The sequence below is a fragment of the Rhinichthys klamathensis genome, unplaced genomic scaffold (assembly GCF_029890125.1).
Source record: "Rhinichthys klamathensis goyatoka isolate OS25496 unplaced genomic scaffold, OSU_Roscu_1.1 h1tg000425l_1, whole genome shotgun sequence".
In the NCBI taxonomy this organism is placed as follows: domain Eukaryota; kingdom Metazoa; phylum Chordata; class Actinopteri; order Cypriniformes; family Leuciscidae; genus Rhinichthys; species Rhinichthys klamathensis.
The window spans coordinates 43,403-61,891 of NW_026606923.1; the positions used below are offsets into that span (position 1 = coordinate 43,403).

Here is an 18,489-nt window from a genome sequence, read left to right on the forward strand (position 1 = left end):
ACTTACATTAATGTTATACTGTATATCATCATATCGTCCAGCCCTAAAACTTGTATAGTTTTTTGTCAGTGTTTATTTAAAAACATCCAATTATGCAGAATATAGCCTGTTCTGTAGCTTTTTGCAGTCTGTAAAAATATACAGTACCTCAGATTTCTGGTCAAATCTAGTTGTACAGTCAATCGCAAAGCTGTTTCCCGTTTTAGATGTGTTTTGTGTGATTTTCACGGCATTCACGCTGAAAACAAATGCTGCCGCTCAGTCTTTTTGCCACTTGTGGGCGTGACCGCATTCACTCCGGCCGACGGTGACGTCATGCGCATACCCTCTATAGAAATTAGTACGAAACTAATTATGAAAGTTTCTTTTATTTTTCAGTGCATTTGTTTTACAACATATGGCTATTACTGCCATGGGATTAATATTATAACTATTATTATGTAGTAGTTTAATGTACACTATATCACAACTAAAAGAGTTTTGAGTTTTTCTTTGTTCAATTTGCACACTGAATATGGGTTGAAGCTCTTTATTTTGAACTCTCAAAGTGCACCAGATTGATGAATTTAACATTAAAAAGCACAAAATTTTCTTACGGGGGAGCATGCCCCCGAACCCCCCTAGAGGGACAGACGTGCACTCACCACAGATTTACCAAAAACCTGTGGGAAAAACCGGTATTGCTATCCCAGCTTATAGCTTTCTTTAGGATTCATCACTGTGGAGTATAGTTCAACTTAGTAGTTATTTCATTGGTTAACTCTTACTCACTCCTATTCACTTATGGCATTAGTGGTTTTAATAGGAGTTGGTATACATATTCAAGGGCGTGCAAAGTTCGGTTGTGTTATATAGTGGGCCAGTCTGGGCCGATTTTTTGTCCCAGTCCAGCCCTGCCGCCACTTGACTTACACCTCGGAGCTTTTGAAAACTCTTAGGCTGCAGTCTGATATGTAGAGGGCAACAGATAGGCCTAACCATAGTGGAGTGTGTTAATAATCCAGAGACGATGTGTTGTTGTACCAGTCATGGAGACCAGCCACCTTAAATTGATTTACAGGGGCATTTTTTACCTCTAAACAGACATTTTTTTCTAAGTTTTTTTTATTTGGATCATCTTTTATGTTAAATTCTTCAATTTAATAAATTAAATTCAATTGGAATAATACAATTTCTATCATGACAACTCTTGGAGTAATGGGACAATGTTGATATGTTTGGTCTTGGAATAGGCTGGTGCTGTTGTTGGTTATTGCAGAGCAAGTACGTTCGGGACTTGCTACTGCCAATAAATACATTACACGCTGCTGTGAGCAAGTAAGACATGCTGCTACTGTACAATATAGTGTACATGAATTACCCGTAGCAGATCTTTAGGCCTACAGGTGGAGCTCAGGAAAGGGGAGAGTTTCTGAAAACGTGTTGCTGCCACGGTTCATGAATTCTCTGCCTTTTCCTTGTCTCGTGTGATTGTTGTGTTGTGTGTTAATTAGTGTGGGTGTGTCCTCTGAGGATCGCTAATCAGCAGTGCCAGCTGATTCCTATTCCTATTCCTCACCTATTTGGCTGTTTTCCTGTGACCTGCACTCCAGTTGGATTATTCATCGTGTCTTCGTCTCTGTTCTTCTTCATCACTCGCCTGGATTCGGATCATCACTCATCACCAGCCCGGTTGCTCGTCGAGGTCCCTGCGTCACTCTCCCGTAACTGTGTGTCGTGCTTTGGACTCTCTGACCACTCTGTTTATTGTTAATAAACATACTTTTAGCATTTAGAATTTCATGACAGAACTTTATATAGGGCTGTTATCTATCAAATGAAATCAGGATCAACAAAAGCCATTTTTGCACAGCAGAAGTGGCACAGAATTTGTATCTGAAGTGGCATTTAGATGCATTTACACACACTGTTTAATGCTGCTCAAAGGAGGCATGAATCCATGTGACATAAAAAAAGAAATTTATGTTCTATATAGTATGAATGTGTGTAGTATGAATGAAATGTAAATTGTCAGTTGCATTGCTTCACTGCCATTCACAAATCCTCCCCCATGTACTCATGGGATAGTGAAGTGTCCATCGATTGCCCACTTTAAATTATACTGGTGGAAGTAGGTCATTTTCTGTACTACTTTTTTATGAATATTTTGAATTTGGACATACTACACATCTCACATACTGTGTCGTATGTACTATATAGCAGGCATATTCAAACACAGTCATTAAATCATTCATTCAATCGATTCTTTCACAACAGCTGATTCTTTCAGGAACAAAGTCTTCTGTCTTAAAGGGTTAGTTCACCCAAAAATGAAAATTAAGTCATTAATTACTCACCCCCATGCTGTACCAACCCCGTAAGACCTTCGTTCATCTTCGGAACACAAATGAAGATATTTTTGATTAAATCTGAGAGCTGGATCACTGCTACATAGGCTGCCTAAGGGACTGACACTTGACGGCCCAGAAAGTCATTAAAGAAAATGTTTAAATGTTTCATGTGCCTACAGTGGCTCCACTATAAGTTTATCAAGCGACGAGAATACTTTTTGTGCGGAAAAAAAACGACTTTATTCGACTATTCCATTGCTTCCTTGTGGGCCTGAGACGAGAGTTCAAGAGATTTCCAGGACGCATGCGCGAGACACTCTTCTTCTACTACACAGCGCGCGTCTTACAAGCAGAGGAAGACGCGTGCTGTACATAGTAGTAGAAGAAGAGTGTCACTTCTCGCGCATGCGTCCTGGAAATCTCTTGAACTCTCGTCTCAGGCCCACAAGGAAGCAATGGAATAGTCGAATAAAGTCGTTATTTTAGTTTTTTTCCGCACAAAAAGTATTCTCGTCGCTTGATAAACTTATAGTGGAGCCACTGTAGGCACATGAAACATTTAAACATTTTCTTTAATGACTTTCTGGGCCGTCAAGTGTCATTCCCTTAGGAAGCCTATGTAGCAGTGATCCAGCTCTCAGATTTAATCAAAAATATCTTCATTTGTGTTCCGAAGATGAACGAAGGTCTTACGGGGTTGGTACAGCATGGGGGTGAGTAATTAATGACTTAATTTTCATTTTTGGGTGAACTAACCCTTTAAATGAGTCATTGAATTGTTCTCTCATTCGAGTCATTTTCGTTGCTGAAATAGAAGTACAGTCTTGTGTGTATATATATATATATATATATTTTTTTTTTTTTTACTGTTGTATAAAATCAAGATCACATTTGCAATAGTGCTGATATTTGTGTTATATCTATTATATTTTAATAGATATTTGTGAAAACAGCCCTTATCTTGAATTTTGGAAGGATTTTCATTCATTTTAGTGGCAACTAAGTGCCCTTTAATTTACAACCATGATGAAGAGGCTAAATGGCTGAAGTGACATCTTTAGCAGCTCGCAATTTATATGCGCAAATGGGCCATACAATTATGCAGTGATAGCTTCCTGTTGTGACACACTGGTCACATAAGAACAGATGATTTCAATGTTTCAGTTCATTTCCACAAACGGACTAGCCTCCTGCGCTTCATTTCAGTGGCAGCGAGAAACTTGTATTACAAATTCCCCATAATAAATAACACATATATAAAACAGACGAGAGATAACATAAAAATTTGATGCGTCCTGCCCTTTACTCAAAGAATAAGCATTCTGAAATCAATAGCCTAGATGAAAATAAGAAAAAGACAGACATCATGAAATGATCAGGCATACTACTGAATCTTGCACTGCACAACAACAGCGTGATCAGTTTGAGGTCCTAACTGTAATGATGCTCTTTGTATTCAAGTCCCGTCTGCTATTACAGATCGCTGGAGGGATCCATTCCCATTGTCTTCATCAAAGTGGCAGTGGTCCCCAGTGACCAACTCAGCCCGTTTCCAGACTTTTCATCACAGCAATTCAAAACCCCCAAGTAAAGAATTGGAAATAACAATGAGGGCACCTTTACCCTAAAGAAATACAGCATACATAAATAAATAAAAAAAACAGACAGCACACTGAATTATTGTTAGCAATGATTGACTGTTTAATTTAAGCCTCTCTGTTGGTAATGTGAACTCTGTACCTGTTGTATTACACATTTAACAAGCACGATAGTTGAATAGCTGAGGGAGGGAATCACAGGTCCTGTTTCACACATTATTGGGATTGCTTCGAGGTCTTTCCTGAAGTGTTAAGTGAATGTTTAATATGTGGAGAATGACACGTGTATAAAACACAATCTAAGGTTAGTTCTAAATATAGGTGACAATGAAAACTATAGGTGACACAATTTTTATTACAGCATCATATGAGCAACTTTTTGATTCAATGTTATTTTCCATTTCTTTAGATATATTCTGTTGTATTTTTATTTTGGTATGTATAAATATACACCACCATTAGTGTTTTGCTACCATTACGAATTACCATTAGTATTTCAATTATGAAAGAAACGTTTCAAATACTTCTCACAAGCAAAAGTTGTCTGTATATACAGACAGAAAATGCATCATGTGTCATTGTCAAGTACTGTGGCCGTTGCACAACAAAAGAACTGGATGTGGATGTGGCAACATGATTTAATCTGATTTTAGCTCCTTGAACATCAGCGGGGAAACCCTAGAGTGCCAGACTGTCATTAGTCCATGTGGATTGAGTAACTGTACTAATGAAATATGGTGGTATAGTAACATAATCTTGGAGGGAAAGAACCATTCTTGTACGTGCACTTTTGTAAATAGTCTCACATACGTAACCGCACAGGTTGTGTGGTCTGGGCTGTGCATCATTCATTGATGAATTTCAAAGGCAGTGCTGCCTGTGCTGAATGACAAAGTTTTGACCTGAATGACTCCTTTGCAGACAAAGACCAGGAGCAAACACAGTGGAAATAATATTCCTCTTTTTCTTGGTTGCTGTGATTTTGCCAAGTAAGACATGCCCCTGGATCATCATCTAACCCTACCTATAACTTATCCCTAGAAGCCCCTAAAACCTGTTGTAAGCCTAAACTTGACATTAACTGTAAACATAACCCTCAAATCTGATTGGTTGATTGGAATGTTGTTCTTCGATCTACAAAGATGTTGATCCAGGAACATTTTCTACTTGGTGAAATCACATTCACCCTTTGTCTTTATCTTCCTCAGCCTTTTCACCTTTTCCTGTTGATGCTTTGTCTTTTGTAAATATACCCTGCTGAAAACTCCTGCATTGCTGGTCACCAGCATAAGGTAAAGGTATGTTTTGCATGCTGGGATCAGCATGGGTTCCTGGTTGCTGGTTTGCTGGTCTCCAGCATGGGAAGCAGGAGTGATGGTGGACAGCTATACCAGCATTAACCAACATTGAATTAATGCTGATTTATGCTGGATTTTTCAGAAGGGATGTCACTAGTGAGTCAATCACTTTTGAATTTTGATTTGAGACAAGTTGCAGACATGTCATCCTTCTGTCATATTGCCATGAGCAATGAAGCCTTGGAGGTGTATTGATTTGATCATAGTGTGCATCCCTTCCAATTGGGAAAAACTGCAAACGGAATGCAATTGAATTCCAATCTCTCGGGAAATGTGATTTCTAAATAATGCCTCAAAAAAGAAAAATTGCCCGTGGGCCAAAAGTGATGCAAAAAGTAAAAACCCTCTGATTTCAGGCCTCCTGAATAATTTACCATGCACATATTCTAGATTTGTGCGTGTACGTGTCTTAGCCGCATTGGTGCAACTGTTCAGGCACAGCATTAGTAACGCACATAAAAAGATTTCCGTGGGAATGTGCAAAGAAACACTGAATGTTTTCTCTCTCTCTCTTGCAGTGAAGTGTGAGGCTTTACCACAATGTGGAGGAGGAGCTTCCATATGTGTGGGGGAGTGAGGGAGGGAACACGAGAGGCACAGAGAAGCGGAGAAGCGGAATGAGAGGAGATGAAGCCTGTTCAAGTGGTTACATGCTGCAAGCAACACTAGCTTTTCTGGAGACCAGAAGCTTCTCAATATTACAATGACACCGAGTCATGGATATACAGTCATGGTTCATCTCATGAGCCGGTAAGTAAAAACAACTGAATGAAATTCTCATATCAGGTGTGGACTCTCTGGCATTTACAGTTAGAACAAAGTGAAATTTCCTAAGACACCTCAAGAATGATGTTTAGTGTATGTATATTTCAATGATGACCTTGGACAGCATGGGCTTTGGTTTTACATGACTTATCTCCATTCATCTGAATATACCTTCACGCTACAAGATGCATTTATATAATGCATATGATTTCTAATGCGTCTGGGTTACGATGTTTCTTTATGCAACGTGTACGTATAGTCAATTTGCATTTAGTATATTTACACACACTGCATCTCGCATGCTTCATTTACAACATTTTTAAGTTATATTCTTTAATAAGTCTCTTTTGAAATCTCAATCCACATGCAGTTCATGTACTGAGATGCTTTTATTTGGCTCATGGGTTCATGAAAGTTTGACTCAATTCATTTTAAATGCCAATTGGGTTTGAAAGGGGGGTTAGAGACACATGCGGTGGTGTGTGAGGCAGATCCGCGCACCATTCGACAAGTGACAAAAACGGATGCACTCCGTGACTGCAACCAAAAGGGTTCAGTTTAACAGACCTCCTTCTTGAAGGACACTTCATGTTATATTCATTGGCAGCTGGCTTCACATTAAAGACAGTCAGGTGCGTTTACAAAGGGATTGTTCCAAAGAAAAGATGCCAAAGACAGAGATGCCAAAAGCCAAACAACAAACTTGTGTGGTATGAATCCTTAAACAACCTTACCTGCACCTTCTGATCAACAAGGCTTTGGCTTAACACACAGATCCTCAGAGCTGATCTGGTTAAGAGGCGTTTTTTTTTTTTTTTTTTATTGCATTGGCAATTTTTAAGTCATTTCTGAAAACACTTCTATGTTGAGAGAGTGAGATGAAAAAGAGAGAGAGGCTCTTAAAATCTGCTTTTGAAAAATAAAAGATTGCTTTTGAGATCACTTCACAAAGTCAATACACATCAACAAACCACTATTTTATTTTTAAGAAATCAAATGTCTTTTGAAATGGCTTTCTTTTTTTTTTTTTCTTTTTTTTTTTCCTCTCCTTCCATCCTTTTTTTAACTTCATATTTACTCTCAATTATGGATAAGGGCATTGCATTATGATAAATGTATCCAGGAAAGCTTCACCTCTCAGAGTAAATGGCTTCCTGTTCATTTCCTCCAATTTACTACTATAAAGGTCTTGCTAAATGAGTCACGCTCTGTTCCTGCTTGAGAAAAAAAGATCATGTGATCTTACGGCTTGCATTGTTTAATCAAACAAAACAGTAGATGTAATGAAATTGTTTTTGAAGAGTGGACTGAAGATCAGCATTTTAATTGTACCATGATGAATGTCTGACAACCAATTATAGCCAAATAGAACATGTCCATATTTCTGCATGGAGTAGATTAGTCACCTATATTCTGCATACTTTTTTTTATTGTCAGCTGGTTATGTCACACTTTGTCAGCCTATTAGGGAGAACAGCTCTACATTTGCGTAGACCAATTTCCTGAAATCCCTTGCTTTCCCCACATTAATGATGCTCTTTGCAATACTAATGATGCTCTTCAGGTTGCATTACTTTTCTAGAATTCACCTATTGCATTCTATTGCATTATGTTTTGTATTAAATTCAATTGTAATATTTTTTTAAAATAAATATATTCCAGCACTATTATTAACTTAATTGAGAAGCAAAATTATTTTGAAGAAATAATAATTAATTATTATTATTATTTCACTCAATTTTTGCCATTTTTTCCTGGTTTATAGCATAAATCTATCAAAATGCTACATTTAGATGCAATGAATTCAAGATATGAAAACTTAAGTCTTATCTCACACAATTTTACTTCTCAAATGAATGCATCTGAAGTCCCAATTAAACAATAAAAAATCTCAAGTCTCAAATTCTATGATCTATAAGTTATGACAACATATGTTTATACATTGCTTTAACTCATCAAAATAAGTTAAGCAATTTTCAACTTTTTTTATACGTTATACCAGATTCAACTCATTTAAGTCAGTTTAATGTAATTTACATTTAAATTACTTACATTTTTAACTATCAACTTGGATGTTTGAGGCAGCAACTTTTTTTACAGTGAAGATCACATGTAACCAGATCACAGAGACCAACTAGTTCAAAACTGAATTTATCTCAGTTGAAATTAAATCGATCAAATCAAAACATGCTATAAAGATTATTTATTGTGAAGATGTTTCCATTCCCTATGTATAATTCACTCTGTGTGTTTGGGAAAGATAAAAAGTTATGTCTTTTTTATTCCCAAAGCCTGATCAATATTTGAAGTGGAGAAACCGATGCTGACTGTTTCTGAGCAACACCTATTGAATTGGGACATACTGTGGGATTAACCGCTGGTAGGCAATTGCATTCCTTCTCTTTTGTCAGATCTATAACCAACAACAACATACTAATGTGATCCTTCCATAATCCATTGTATTGCACTCTATTCAGTCCACAATATCATGCCATTATTGACGCATCTATATTTTTATCCCCAAACAAATTCCCACTAAGATCTCGGATGATTAGAGAGTGAATTTGTCCATTTTCATTTTGATTAGCTCTCAACCAGATGGGGACATGCTCTTCATATCTTGACAAGACTGGTTTGTTGCCATTGGAGTGGTTATGATAGCTTTCTGAAATTGATTTTAGTCTAGCCTCCATTTCATTCTTCGTTCCTCTTTGTACTTGTACCAGCTTTCATGATCTTTTGTAATCAAAATGTACTTATTTCATGTTCATCAAAATGACTTCTTGAGTCTGATCCTCCTGATATTTGCTTTCAGTGACGGTCTATAAAACTTCTCATAAGGGCTTTTAAATCTCACCACAATGTGATTCAGATTCGGAAAGATTTGTGAGATTTGCAACCATGGGCTTATTCCTCAAATCCCCCCAAAAAATTAGTGAGAGGAAAGTCCCTAGAATCTAACTCTGTGTCTTATCATTTACGACCTCTTTGCAGGGCTCTGGAACTTCACATCTTAAAATGTCAGATCACGAGGACCTGACTAAATCCATGGGACACTGGAACGCCTCCGAGAGCTACCAGCTCAACCCAGCCAGTGTCATTGTGTCTGTGGTCTTCTCGCTCATCTTCCTCTTAGGGACCATTGGGAACAGTCTGGTACTGGCTGTGCTCCTCAGAAGTGGACAGGTTGGGTACAACACCACCAATCTGTTCATCCTCAACCTCAGCGTAGCCGATTTCTTCTTCATCATCTTCTGTGTGCCTTTCCAAGCAACCATCTACTCTCTGGAGGGTTGGGTTTTCGGGTCCTTCATGTGCAAGGTGGTTCATTTCTTCATCAACCTCACCATGTATGCTAGCAGTTTCACTTTGGCGGCAGTGTCTGTGGACAGGTGGGTGTTTTGTTTTTCCAATTATGCTTTTTTATTATTAAATAAACTCTCTTGAAACATTTTTCACACTCTCGCTGGTTTATTTAATTTGGCCAATATCAGTTCCAACAGTGTATATGCATATTGTCCTTGTTTCCTTTTTTCTCCAATTAATGAAATTCCCATCAGTGTCATTTCCACTACATCTCAAATTATGTGTTGTGTACTTGTGTTTAATGGCATTCTGTGATGGAAATAATGGTGGTGGAATTTTTTTATTTTTTTTTACATTTTTGGAAGAAAACAGACAACTTCTTTGTCTTGAAAAGGCTATTTTTATTCATAACATTTGATCTTTTTGAACATGTTTATTGTCATAGTATAAAAATGAAAGGTCATGTGCTACTTTTTAAATGCCTTTTATGCAAAGATTTTGTTTTACCCTTGCCCCAGATCAAGTATGATGAAATAAAGACATGGTAAAACCGTTTAATGTGATATTCATACCCTAGTGAAAAATGAATATACTAAAAATAGTATTTGAAATACACTTATTTTATGCTAAGTATACTACGAATACATTTATACATAACTAATTTTGTACTTAATGCACTTTAGTTGTGCAGAAATAGTGCTGAAGTCCAACTAAAGATATATACTTAAGTGTATTTGATTGTTCTAAAGTCGAACTATTGCAAGTACACTTTAGGTACACTTTAAATATCTTGCATTTAAAGACTGAAATTATACAGAGATCATACTATCCTTAATAATAGTGATATTAAAACACACAGGCTTAATATTAAGAAATGTGCATTGGTTAATGAAGAAGTACTCCAAATAAAGTTTAATTATAGTATTTATATCAGTAAGTCTCAAGCGATATGTCAGTAAATATGTTTTGTAGTATACTTAAATTTATTTTAAAAACATTTTTGTATAGGTTTTTTTCACTAGGGTATAGCAATCAGAAGAGAATTGGAATCTATTAGTTTTAATAAACGTCATTGTAGCAATGTTCAGGGAAGAAGGAGGCGGGAACCGGCGGACAATCAAAATAAAACTTTATTTTAAATGAAATAAACACAATACGTGCCAGCAGTCCCTCACGGAACTGCTGGCTACCAAAATAAAATAAAACAAAACACAAACAAAAGCAGGCCTGTTCCTCTCTCGATCATGCACTCCGTCGCTCCTCCTTTATGCTTCCGCTCCTCCGTGAGAGATGCGAGACCGGTGTGCTTCCCAGGTGCTGCTCATTAGCAATCGCACCACTGGCCTCGCAACGTTCTCTCACGTCCCTCGGCCGTCCTGCTCACCACATACCCCCATCACCCCTCACAGGCCGGGGGGTACACCCGGGCTGTGCCTACTCCCTCCCCCCGGCGGCGATCCCTGGGGGATATGGACCGACGAGCCGAGGGAAACGGAGACGGAAGCACGAGGAGCGACGGACACGAGAGAGGGGAGAGAAAAATAAAATAAAAATTGGTCCGGCTCCCACAACGCGCTGCCATCTTGTCCCTCACCAGCTGGGCGATCTCCTCCGCGGTGCCCGGCGGCGACGCTGGATGGCCCTTGTTGGACGCCTCGACGCTGCCCCGCCCCCGGTGGACGGCGACGGCTCCTCGGGTGCCTTGGGCAGACGGCAGGAGTCCCCCGCTACCTGCTCCTCCCCTTCACTGGCGGATGGCAGCAGGCTCCGGCCCACGGCAAGCGGCGGTGACTCCTCCTCTCCCTCCTGGAAGGCAGCCGCCCCTCCATTCCCAGGCGGTCGGCGGCGAGCTCGGGCGTCCCACCGCCAACTCACCCCAGCGCCCCGCCTCGAGCGTCCATGGCCGCGAGTCCCCCGCTCCCTGCTCCTCCCCTCGGCAGCAATCTCCGGCCCACGGCGAGCGGCGGCGACTCGCGCACCATGCTTGATGGCACCGCGGATTCACCACAACGGCGAGGACCCTCGGACAGCGCGTTCCTCCCTCTTCCCGGGTTTCGGCACCAGTGTAGCAATGTTCAGGGAAGAAGGAGGCGGGAACCGGTGGACAATCAAAATAAAACTTTATTTTAAATGAAATAAACACAATACGTGCCAGCAGTCCCTCACGGAACTGCTGGCTACCCAAAATAAAATATAACTACCTGCCAGCAGCCCCTCACAGACGACTGCTGGCTACCAAAATAAAATAAAACAAAACACAAACAAAAGCAGGCCTGTTCCTCTCTCGATCATCCACTCCGTCGCTCCTCCTTTATGCTTCCGCTCCTCCGTGAGAGATGCGAGACCGGTGTGCTTCACAGGTGCTGCTAATTAGCAATCGCACCACTGGCCTCGCGACGTTCTCTCACGTCCCTCGGCCGTCCTGCTCACCAGTCATCAACCTCTGGGAAATAAAAGTTAAAGGCCACCCTGATGATTGTACATTATAATACTGTCAAGTGAAGTTCACTCTAGGCATAATAACTTTGCAGCTGTATACCATGACATAACATTTTTAATGTAGCCCCATGGGGTATAAAATGACAGCCTAAATGAGAACCTAGCAATATTGTAATTGGACAGGGCCGGGGTTGTTATTTAATAAAATGGATCTTCTGAACACTATAGGAATTTAGTTATCAGCAACCACCCACTTCATTAACAAAACACCTCCAAAAACCAGCATCGCATTATTCCTGTCTTTACAATGAAACAGTGAAAAAAGAACCTTTAGAAGCACCCACCCATAATGACTTTGCTAAAAGTATGTTAGGCCTATTTTAACATTAAGGTCGAACTAAAGCACCAGTGATGAGTGGGATTGGCTGAATGGGAGAGCCAGGAAGCCTTTTTTTTTGTCAAAATAATGTAACATGGCCACCTATATGCCGTAGAGTAATATGTTACTTGCAGCCTGAGCAACAGACCCACTGCCCTCCATCCACCCTGAAAGTGTTTACCTTTGGAAAAGCGTGTTAACCTGCTCTGGGCTCAGAGGAGACTGAGAATACCCATCGGAAATTACCTCACCTTCAGGTAGAAAACTGGAAGACCCATTCATCTTGTGCACAGAAACACACTGATTATATTGATCGTGTGTTTTTGGTCAAACTCAATTTCAGGAAGCACCACTCATCTTTTGATGAACATTTCCTGTGCTTCTTTTATACATGACTACACTGTAAAACTGTGAAATTAAAAAGTGAAATAACTGCAAATGAAATGAGTTCATTTAACTCAAATATAGTTAATTGCACTTAAAGTGAAAAAAACTGATTATATTTAAGGAGAATAAATGTTGAAATTAAGTGTTATTTGGTGTGTTTTTGCACAGGATCAAAATAGGAATTAATAAAAGAGAATATGTGTTAGGGTGTATTCACATCAGGAAAGTCCGATAGTTCACTTGCTTTGGTCCGGACCAAATACTTTTTTTTGGTACGGTTCACTTTCACACTGCTCTTTTTGCAAGTGAAACAAAATTTGTAAACAAAACCACACGTGTGCTAAGGTCGTCCATTCATTGGACAAGGATTCTCAAGTAGGGAAATCAGGAAGTGCAAAAAAGGCTTAACGTAAATTAACGCAGCATCATCCTTGAATTGTAACTATCGTTACATTATATGAACTGCAAATGCTTTTTTTTTTTTGCATCTATGCGCGATTAGACTAAAGAGAACGCTCTGTATGTGAATGTCCTGATGCACACACTCATTCATCCATTCCATTCCAATGATGCACACACGACGCGCAGAAAGACGCGCAACAGATGTAATGTAGTAGGCTAGGCTACAACAGATCACTTTCCCATAACGCAACTCCGACTACGGAAGCCTGTTAACTCAAAGGCGCAGTGCTTTCTTGCAATTGGGTCGGTTCATGTTCACACCGTAAACGAACCGTACCAGAGTTCGTTTGGAACCGTACCGAGACCACCTCTTCAGCTGGGTCTCGGTTCGGTTGTTTGGTCCGCACCCGAGTTCGATTGCTGTATTCACACCTGCCCAAAAGGTCCGCAGTCCGCACCAAGGGGGGAAACGAACTAGAGTTCGATTCAATCGAACCAAACAAGGCAGGTGTGAATACACCCTTAGTGTTAGAAGGGTTTCTGTTATGTTTCAGTTTTGAAAGAGTAGAGAGTAGAGACTATGCTGTTTGTTGATTTAAAGGTGTAGTAAGCGATTTCTGAGAAACACTGTTGATGCCTGAAATCAACCCAAATATCATTTCTCCGCCCCCAAAACACACAAACATGCAATGCAAGAGTGGATGTCTCTCATAGCTGGTGTTTACGATGTAAAGAAGCCATCAATGTCTTATGTGATTGGTACATTTCTTCTTTTGCAGGTATCTTGCCATCCGTTACCCCTTGCGCTCCAGAGAACTGAGAACGCCGTGTAACGCCGTAGTCGCGATGGTGGTCATCTGGGGCCTGTCGCTTGTTTTCGCCGGGCCTTATTTGAGTTACTACGACCTCATCGATTTCGAGAACAGCAATGTGTGCGTACCTGGGTGGGAGGAGCATAACCGTAAGGTTCTGGACACCTGCACCTTCGTTTTCGGCTATGTTATTCCTGTGCTCATCGTGAGCCTTTCCTACACACGCACCATCAAGTACCTCTGGACAGCAGTCGACCCCCTCGATGGGATGTCGGAGTCGAAACGAGCCAAGCGCAAGGTCACCAAGATGATCATCATAGTCACAGTGCTCTTTTGCATCTGCTGGCTACCGTACCATGTGGTCATTTTGTGCTACCTCTACGGAGACTTTCCCTTCAATCAGACCACGTATGCCTTCAGGCTGCTGTCCCACTGCATGGCCTACGCCAACTCCTGCCTCAACCCTATCGTTTACGCCCTGGTGTCCAAACACTTTCGCAAGGGCTTCAAGAAGGTCTTCAGCTGCATCCTCAGCAAAAAGGGACGAAATAAGGTGCACGTGGTCCATGTGGCCAACACTGTCCCAGGCTTCGAAGCGGGATCCACTGAAGTGTCTCAAATGAATGAAGAGAACGCCAGACAGAACGAGAGCGAAATGGTCAACCGCCCACTCGCAGAGCCGCAGGACGCCACTATGACTATAACGTTACCCTTCCAGAATCAGCCATGAAAATAAAGCGTACGGCTAATGATGCCTTACAGAAGCCTTATTAAAAAACTCAAACGGAGCCGGAGGATTTCAGCAGCTTTGATCGACATCACAACGGTTTTGCACTGAATGAGCACAGTAGAGATGGCAGTTAAGATTCAAATCGCTGTGCAAAATGAAATCGTATATTCAATTTGGTTCTCCTACAAATGCATCTTTGTGTTTTGCTTGGTTATGTTGGTGCCAATGCTAAACAATGTCTTATTTGCAACCTCCTCTCTTTTTTTAGCAGCATCGTCTGTTTGTTTCCTATTGAAGTGTTACCCTCTGAGCATGTTTCAATTTAATGCTGTGATGACGACTATTCTCCTGTGAAAATTTGTTACCAATTATTTAATGTCTTTAATATCTGAAGAGCCCCGTGTCTTTATGTGAGCAAAGCTGTGATTTCCTACTGTGCTTGAAGCTTTTAAGAGGACTCTTTGATTATGCTCCTCAGCTTCGCTTAACAAGCTCTTTAAAAAAATATGCTTGTGTTAAATACGGTATGTACTTGCGTTTACCTCTAATATTCTTTGCCGTTTTAGTAAGTCTTGAAATTATTTGATTGTCGAGTTTTATATCAACAACCACATTACTAAAATACTAAAAACAGGCTGTTCCAACAGTTTACTATGAATGATTCTTGTGCTGCATTAAAGTAGTATTCCGGATTCAGAACAAGTTAAGCTCAACTGACAGCATTGATGGTATGATTACTGCAAAAGTACATTTTGAACTGTCTCCTTTTCTTAAAAAACATGAAAATCTGGGTTAAAGTAGCCGTTTACCAATAATGGGGGTGTAAAATGTTAAAAGTGTCAGACATGTATGTTCCCTGAGGTCCACTTATAATGTTAATAAAGTTTTTTGCAAACACACACACACAAAATACAGTATATATGTATGTGTGTGTGTGTGTGTGTGTGCTTGCGTATGGGAAAACAATTATTGTCAACCTTCATTCTGCCCCACTGTCTGAAATTATCCGTTTTTAAGGGACGGCTCCTTTAAGGCTTGTCAGTAAATAAATGGCCACTGTTTTGATTGGCTAACACCATTGTATAGAAACATTATCAACGCCCCCCGCTATTGCAAGTGAGTAAGTGTTTTGAAAACATTATCCATATAAAACCATAATTTACAGACAAAGCATTATGAAATAATTTACTTACATGGTGCAGCCTCTGTCAGATCCAATACAGTTGGCTGCTTCATCTTTCAATAACAGTTTCTTTGCGAACTCTTCAATTAACTGTGCCTCTTAAACAAAACAAAATGCTCTGAACATATAATCCTCCGACGCGATCCGGGACGCCATTCAAATAAATCATCCACTTGTTTTCCGACGCTGAGATCCTTCTGAAGTCTGTACAAAGACGCAAACGAGCTTTTTAAACTGGACGCGTAAAAGCGAACATTCGTTCACTCTTCCATTTGTCCTGTTGGCGGCAGACTCATGTATGAGTGTCAGAAACTGAACATGTATCTGTATACTGTATCCAGTGTACACAACATCCATACCTGTCAACACTCCCGTTTTTCCCGGGTTTCTCCCGTTTTTTAGCCCTATCTCCCGGACCCCTCCCGGTTTGTTATTTCTCCCGGGAAACTCCCGTAATTTGCATGGCCCAAACTCCTTTATGAATAATCGGACCAATATGTTTGTCTAATGTTGACCAGTTGCCAGATTGTATTAAATGCATTATATTCACACAATCCACAGACCATTTACAATTTCAACCCGTTTGTCACCTCAACCTGGCAACCTATAACCCAGTTGCGCAGTGGCGGAAAGTTTAACCCGAAAGCGAGCCGATAGACAACATCAGTGATTATGATGAGTTGCTTTGATGAAACGTGACGCAAACCACTGAACGGCAGTGGGCCGTGGCTAAGGTGAGATGATGAATAACTATTCGTCGATGTCTTGCTCTGGAGGCAGACATATGCAAATTAATTTGCCACTGCAACGTCACAAATCCCCAAATTTCAAAACGAGACATTTTTGGAGCTTGATTAAATACATGCTTTGTTTATAATGAGGAGGACGTTTTAAGCTATGAAACTTACAGGATGTTTAATGGTTCAAAGACCTCTTAAGTCAAAAGATCATGGCAAATTAGATTTCTCATGCATGACCCCTTTAAAATACATAAGAAACAATATGAAAGTTAATATGATTTTAGTATGAAAGAAATGTTTACTAACTTTTTCTGTGCAAAATATATTTACATTTTTACAATGCTGTAAAATGCATTACATCTACAACAACGACCATAAAAAGGATGAAAACAACTTTACATCTCAAATAACACACACGTTTTAACAGAATAAGTATTATAGGCTTCACATTTATGCTTTTAAATCCTTTAAAAAAACAGCCCTTTTTATTTCTATTGGACTCACAATAATCTTCTTTTAGCTTTTTCTCAAAGAAAAAAAAGAGATACGCAAAAAATGTTGTGTTATAATCAACATTATGGCACAAATGCTGTCGATTGAGCTTAACTTGTACAGAACCTGGAATATTTCTTATCTGTCTCCAGTTCATTTATTACATAGAATGTACTGTAGCTACACAACAAGTGTTATGTCGGAAGTTTTGGATTTGATGTTGACGGTGAATTTCAATAAAACATGCATTGGTATTCCTTTTGGGCCAGAATAATGTTTTAATATATGCAAATAAATCAGGAGATAAATGACCCCAGTGCGTTTAGCAGTAGGCTGAGCAACCTTGAACCAGCCTTTGGGAGATTATTCATACCAGATCAAACTGTATTTCCCCTGGAGGCTCAATGAGAGAGCAGCAGCATTAAGTGAAAATTAAAATATAATGTCTTCCATTGAAAAACAACTTGAAGCCAAAGGAGTGAGGGAAGCGTTGACGCACGTACCATAAAAAAACTATTCTGAAGTTATTACAACAACATCTAAACTAAGAAAAAGGTCAAAACTAATCATTTCAAAATTGCCGTAGCTTTTAGAGGCTTTCTTTAAAAATATACGCCATCTTATTCAAGGCAGACTTTCTAAACCTCATAAATTATGTTTCATCCCTTGGAGAAGCACTTTGGTAATCATTTCAAATCAGCCCAGAAAGACTTTCTTTCTACCAGATATACTGAGTTTATGTTTATTTATTATGGTCATGGGCTATTTATTCTTATTACACTCTTTGCTTTTTGTGAAAATGTAACACTAAAACATTGCTCATAAATATGGAACAAACCAGTCATGAAAAATGTAAAAAGCTTTAATATCAAGTACTCATCAGTAATGCAACAAAGAAAATGAAGCCTCGGTTGGCTTGTTCTGCACATTATTCGCAAGCTTCCGTGCACAATTAAGCACCCGCCGCCACTTCTACACACTTATGGCACTTAGTTCATCCAAGGATGTTTATTGAATCTCTCAGTGTCATTACAGTTAATTTAGCATATCTGTCAAGCTGTAGAATTAAGAAGCCATTTCCTAATGCTTGGAGTGATCTGACCTTATGAACGTCAATATCTAACTTTGATCTTACAGAAAATAAATCATTTAATATGCTAACTTCTCCATTTAGGCATGGATTTTTTGCCAAACTGTTTGGAGACCACGATGAGATCAACACTGCAACCTGTTGGCAACAGTATTTATTCCTCTCAGCACTTCACTGTTTCCTGAGAAAACACCATTTATTAAACACTTGACATACTTAATACTTAATGTCGTGACATTATTTGTCAAAGGGTCTATTTCAATAGGCATCGAAAGGAACGTAAAACGCATTTGATTGGCTGAACAGCGTCAAGAGTGCTGATGCACAGCCCAGTAGCACTAGGAATTTTCACTGTCAATCTGTGCATGGGAATTTTCCAATTACTCTTTCTGCATGTTACATGGTTACTCCAGTGGATGGCAACAAGTCTTATTAGTGAGTTGTTGAATCACTCACTCGACTTATTTGTTCAAACACA

The 18,489-nt window shown here is 39.6% G+C and overlaps 1 protein-coding gene across 1 annotated transcript; it reads left to right on the plus strand.

Annotated features, from left to right (window-relative positions):
- Window positions 1-5,870: 5,870 nt before the first annotated feature.
- galr2b (galanin receptor 2b) lies at window positions 5,871-15,087 on the plus strand. The gene is made up of 4 exons (XM_056235645.1): window positions 5,871-6,036; window positions 8,343-8,431; window positions 9,046-9,443; window positions 13,744-15,087. The coding sequence occupies exons 3-4, from the start codon at window positions 9,070-9,072 to the stop codon at window positions 14,504-14,506; spliced, it is 1,137 nt and encodes a 378-aa protein (XP_056091620.1). The 5' UTR covers window positions 5,871-6,036; window positions 8,343-8,431; window positions 9,046-9,069; the 3' UTR covers window positions 14,507-15,087.
- The last annotated feature ends 3,402 nt before the right edge of the window (window positions 15,088-18,489 follow it).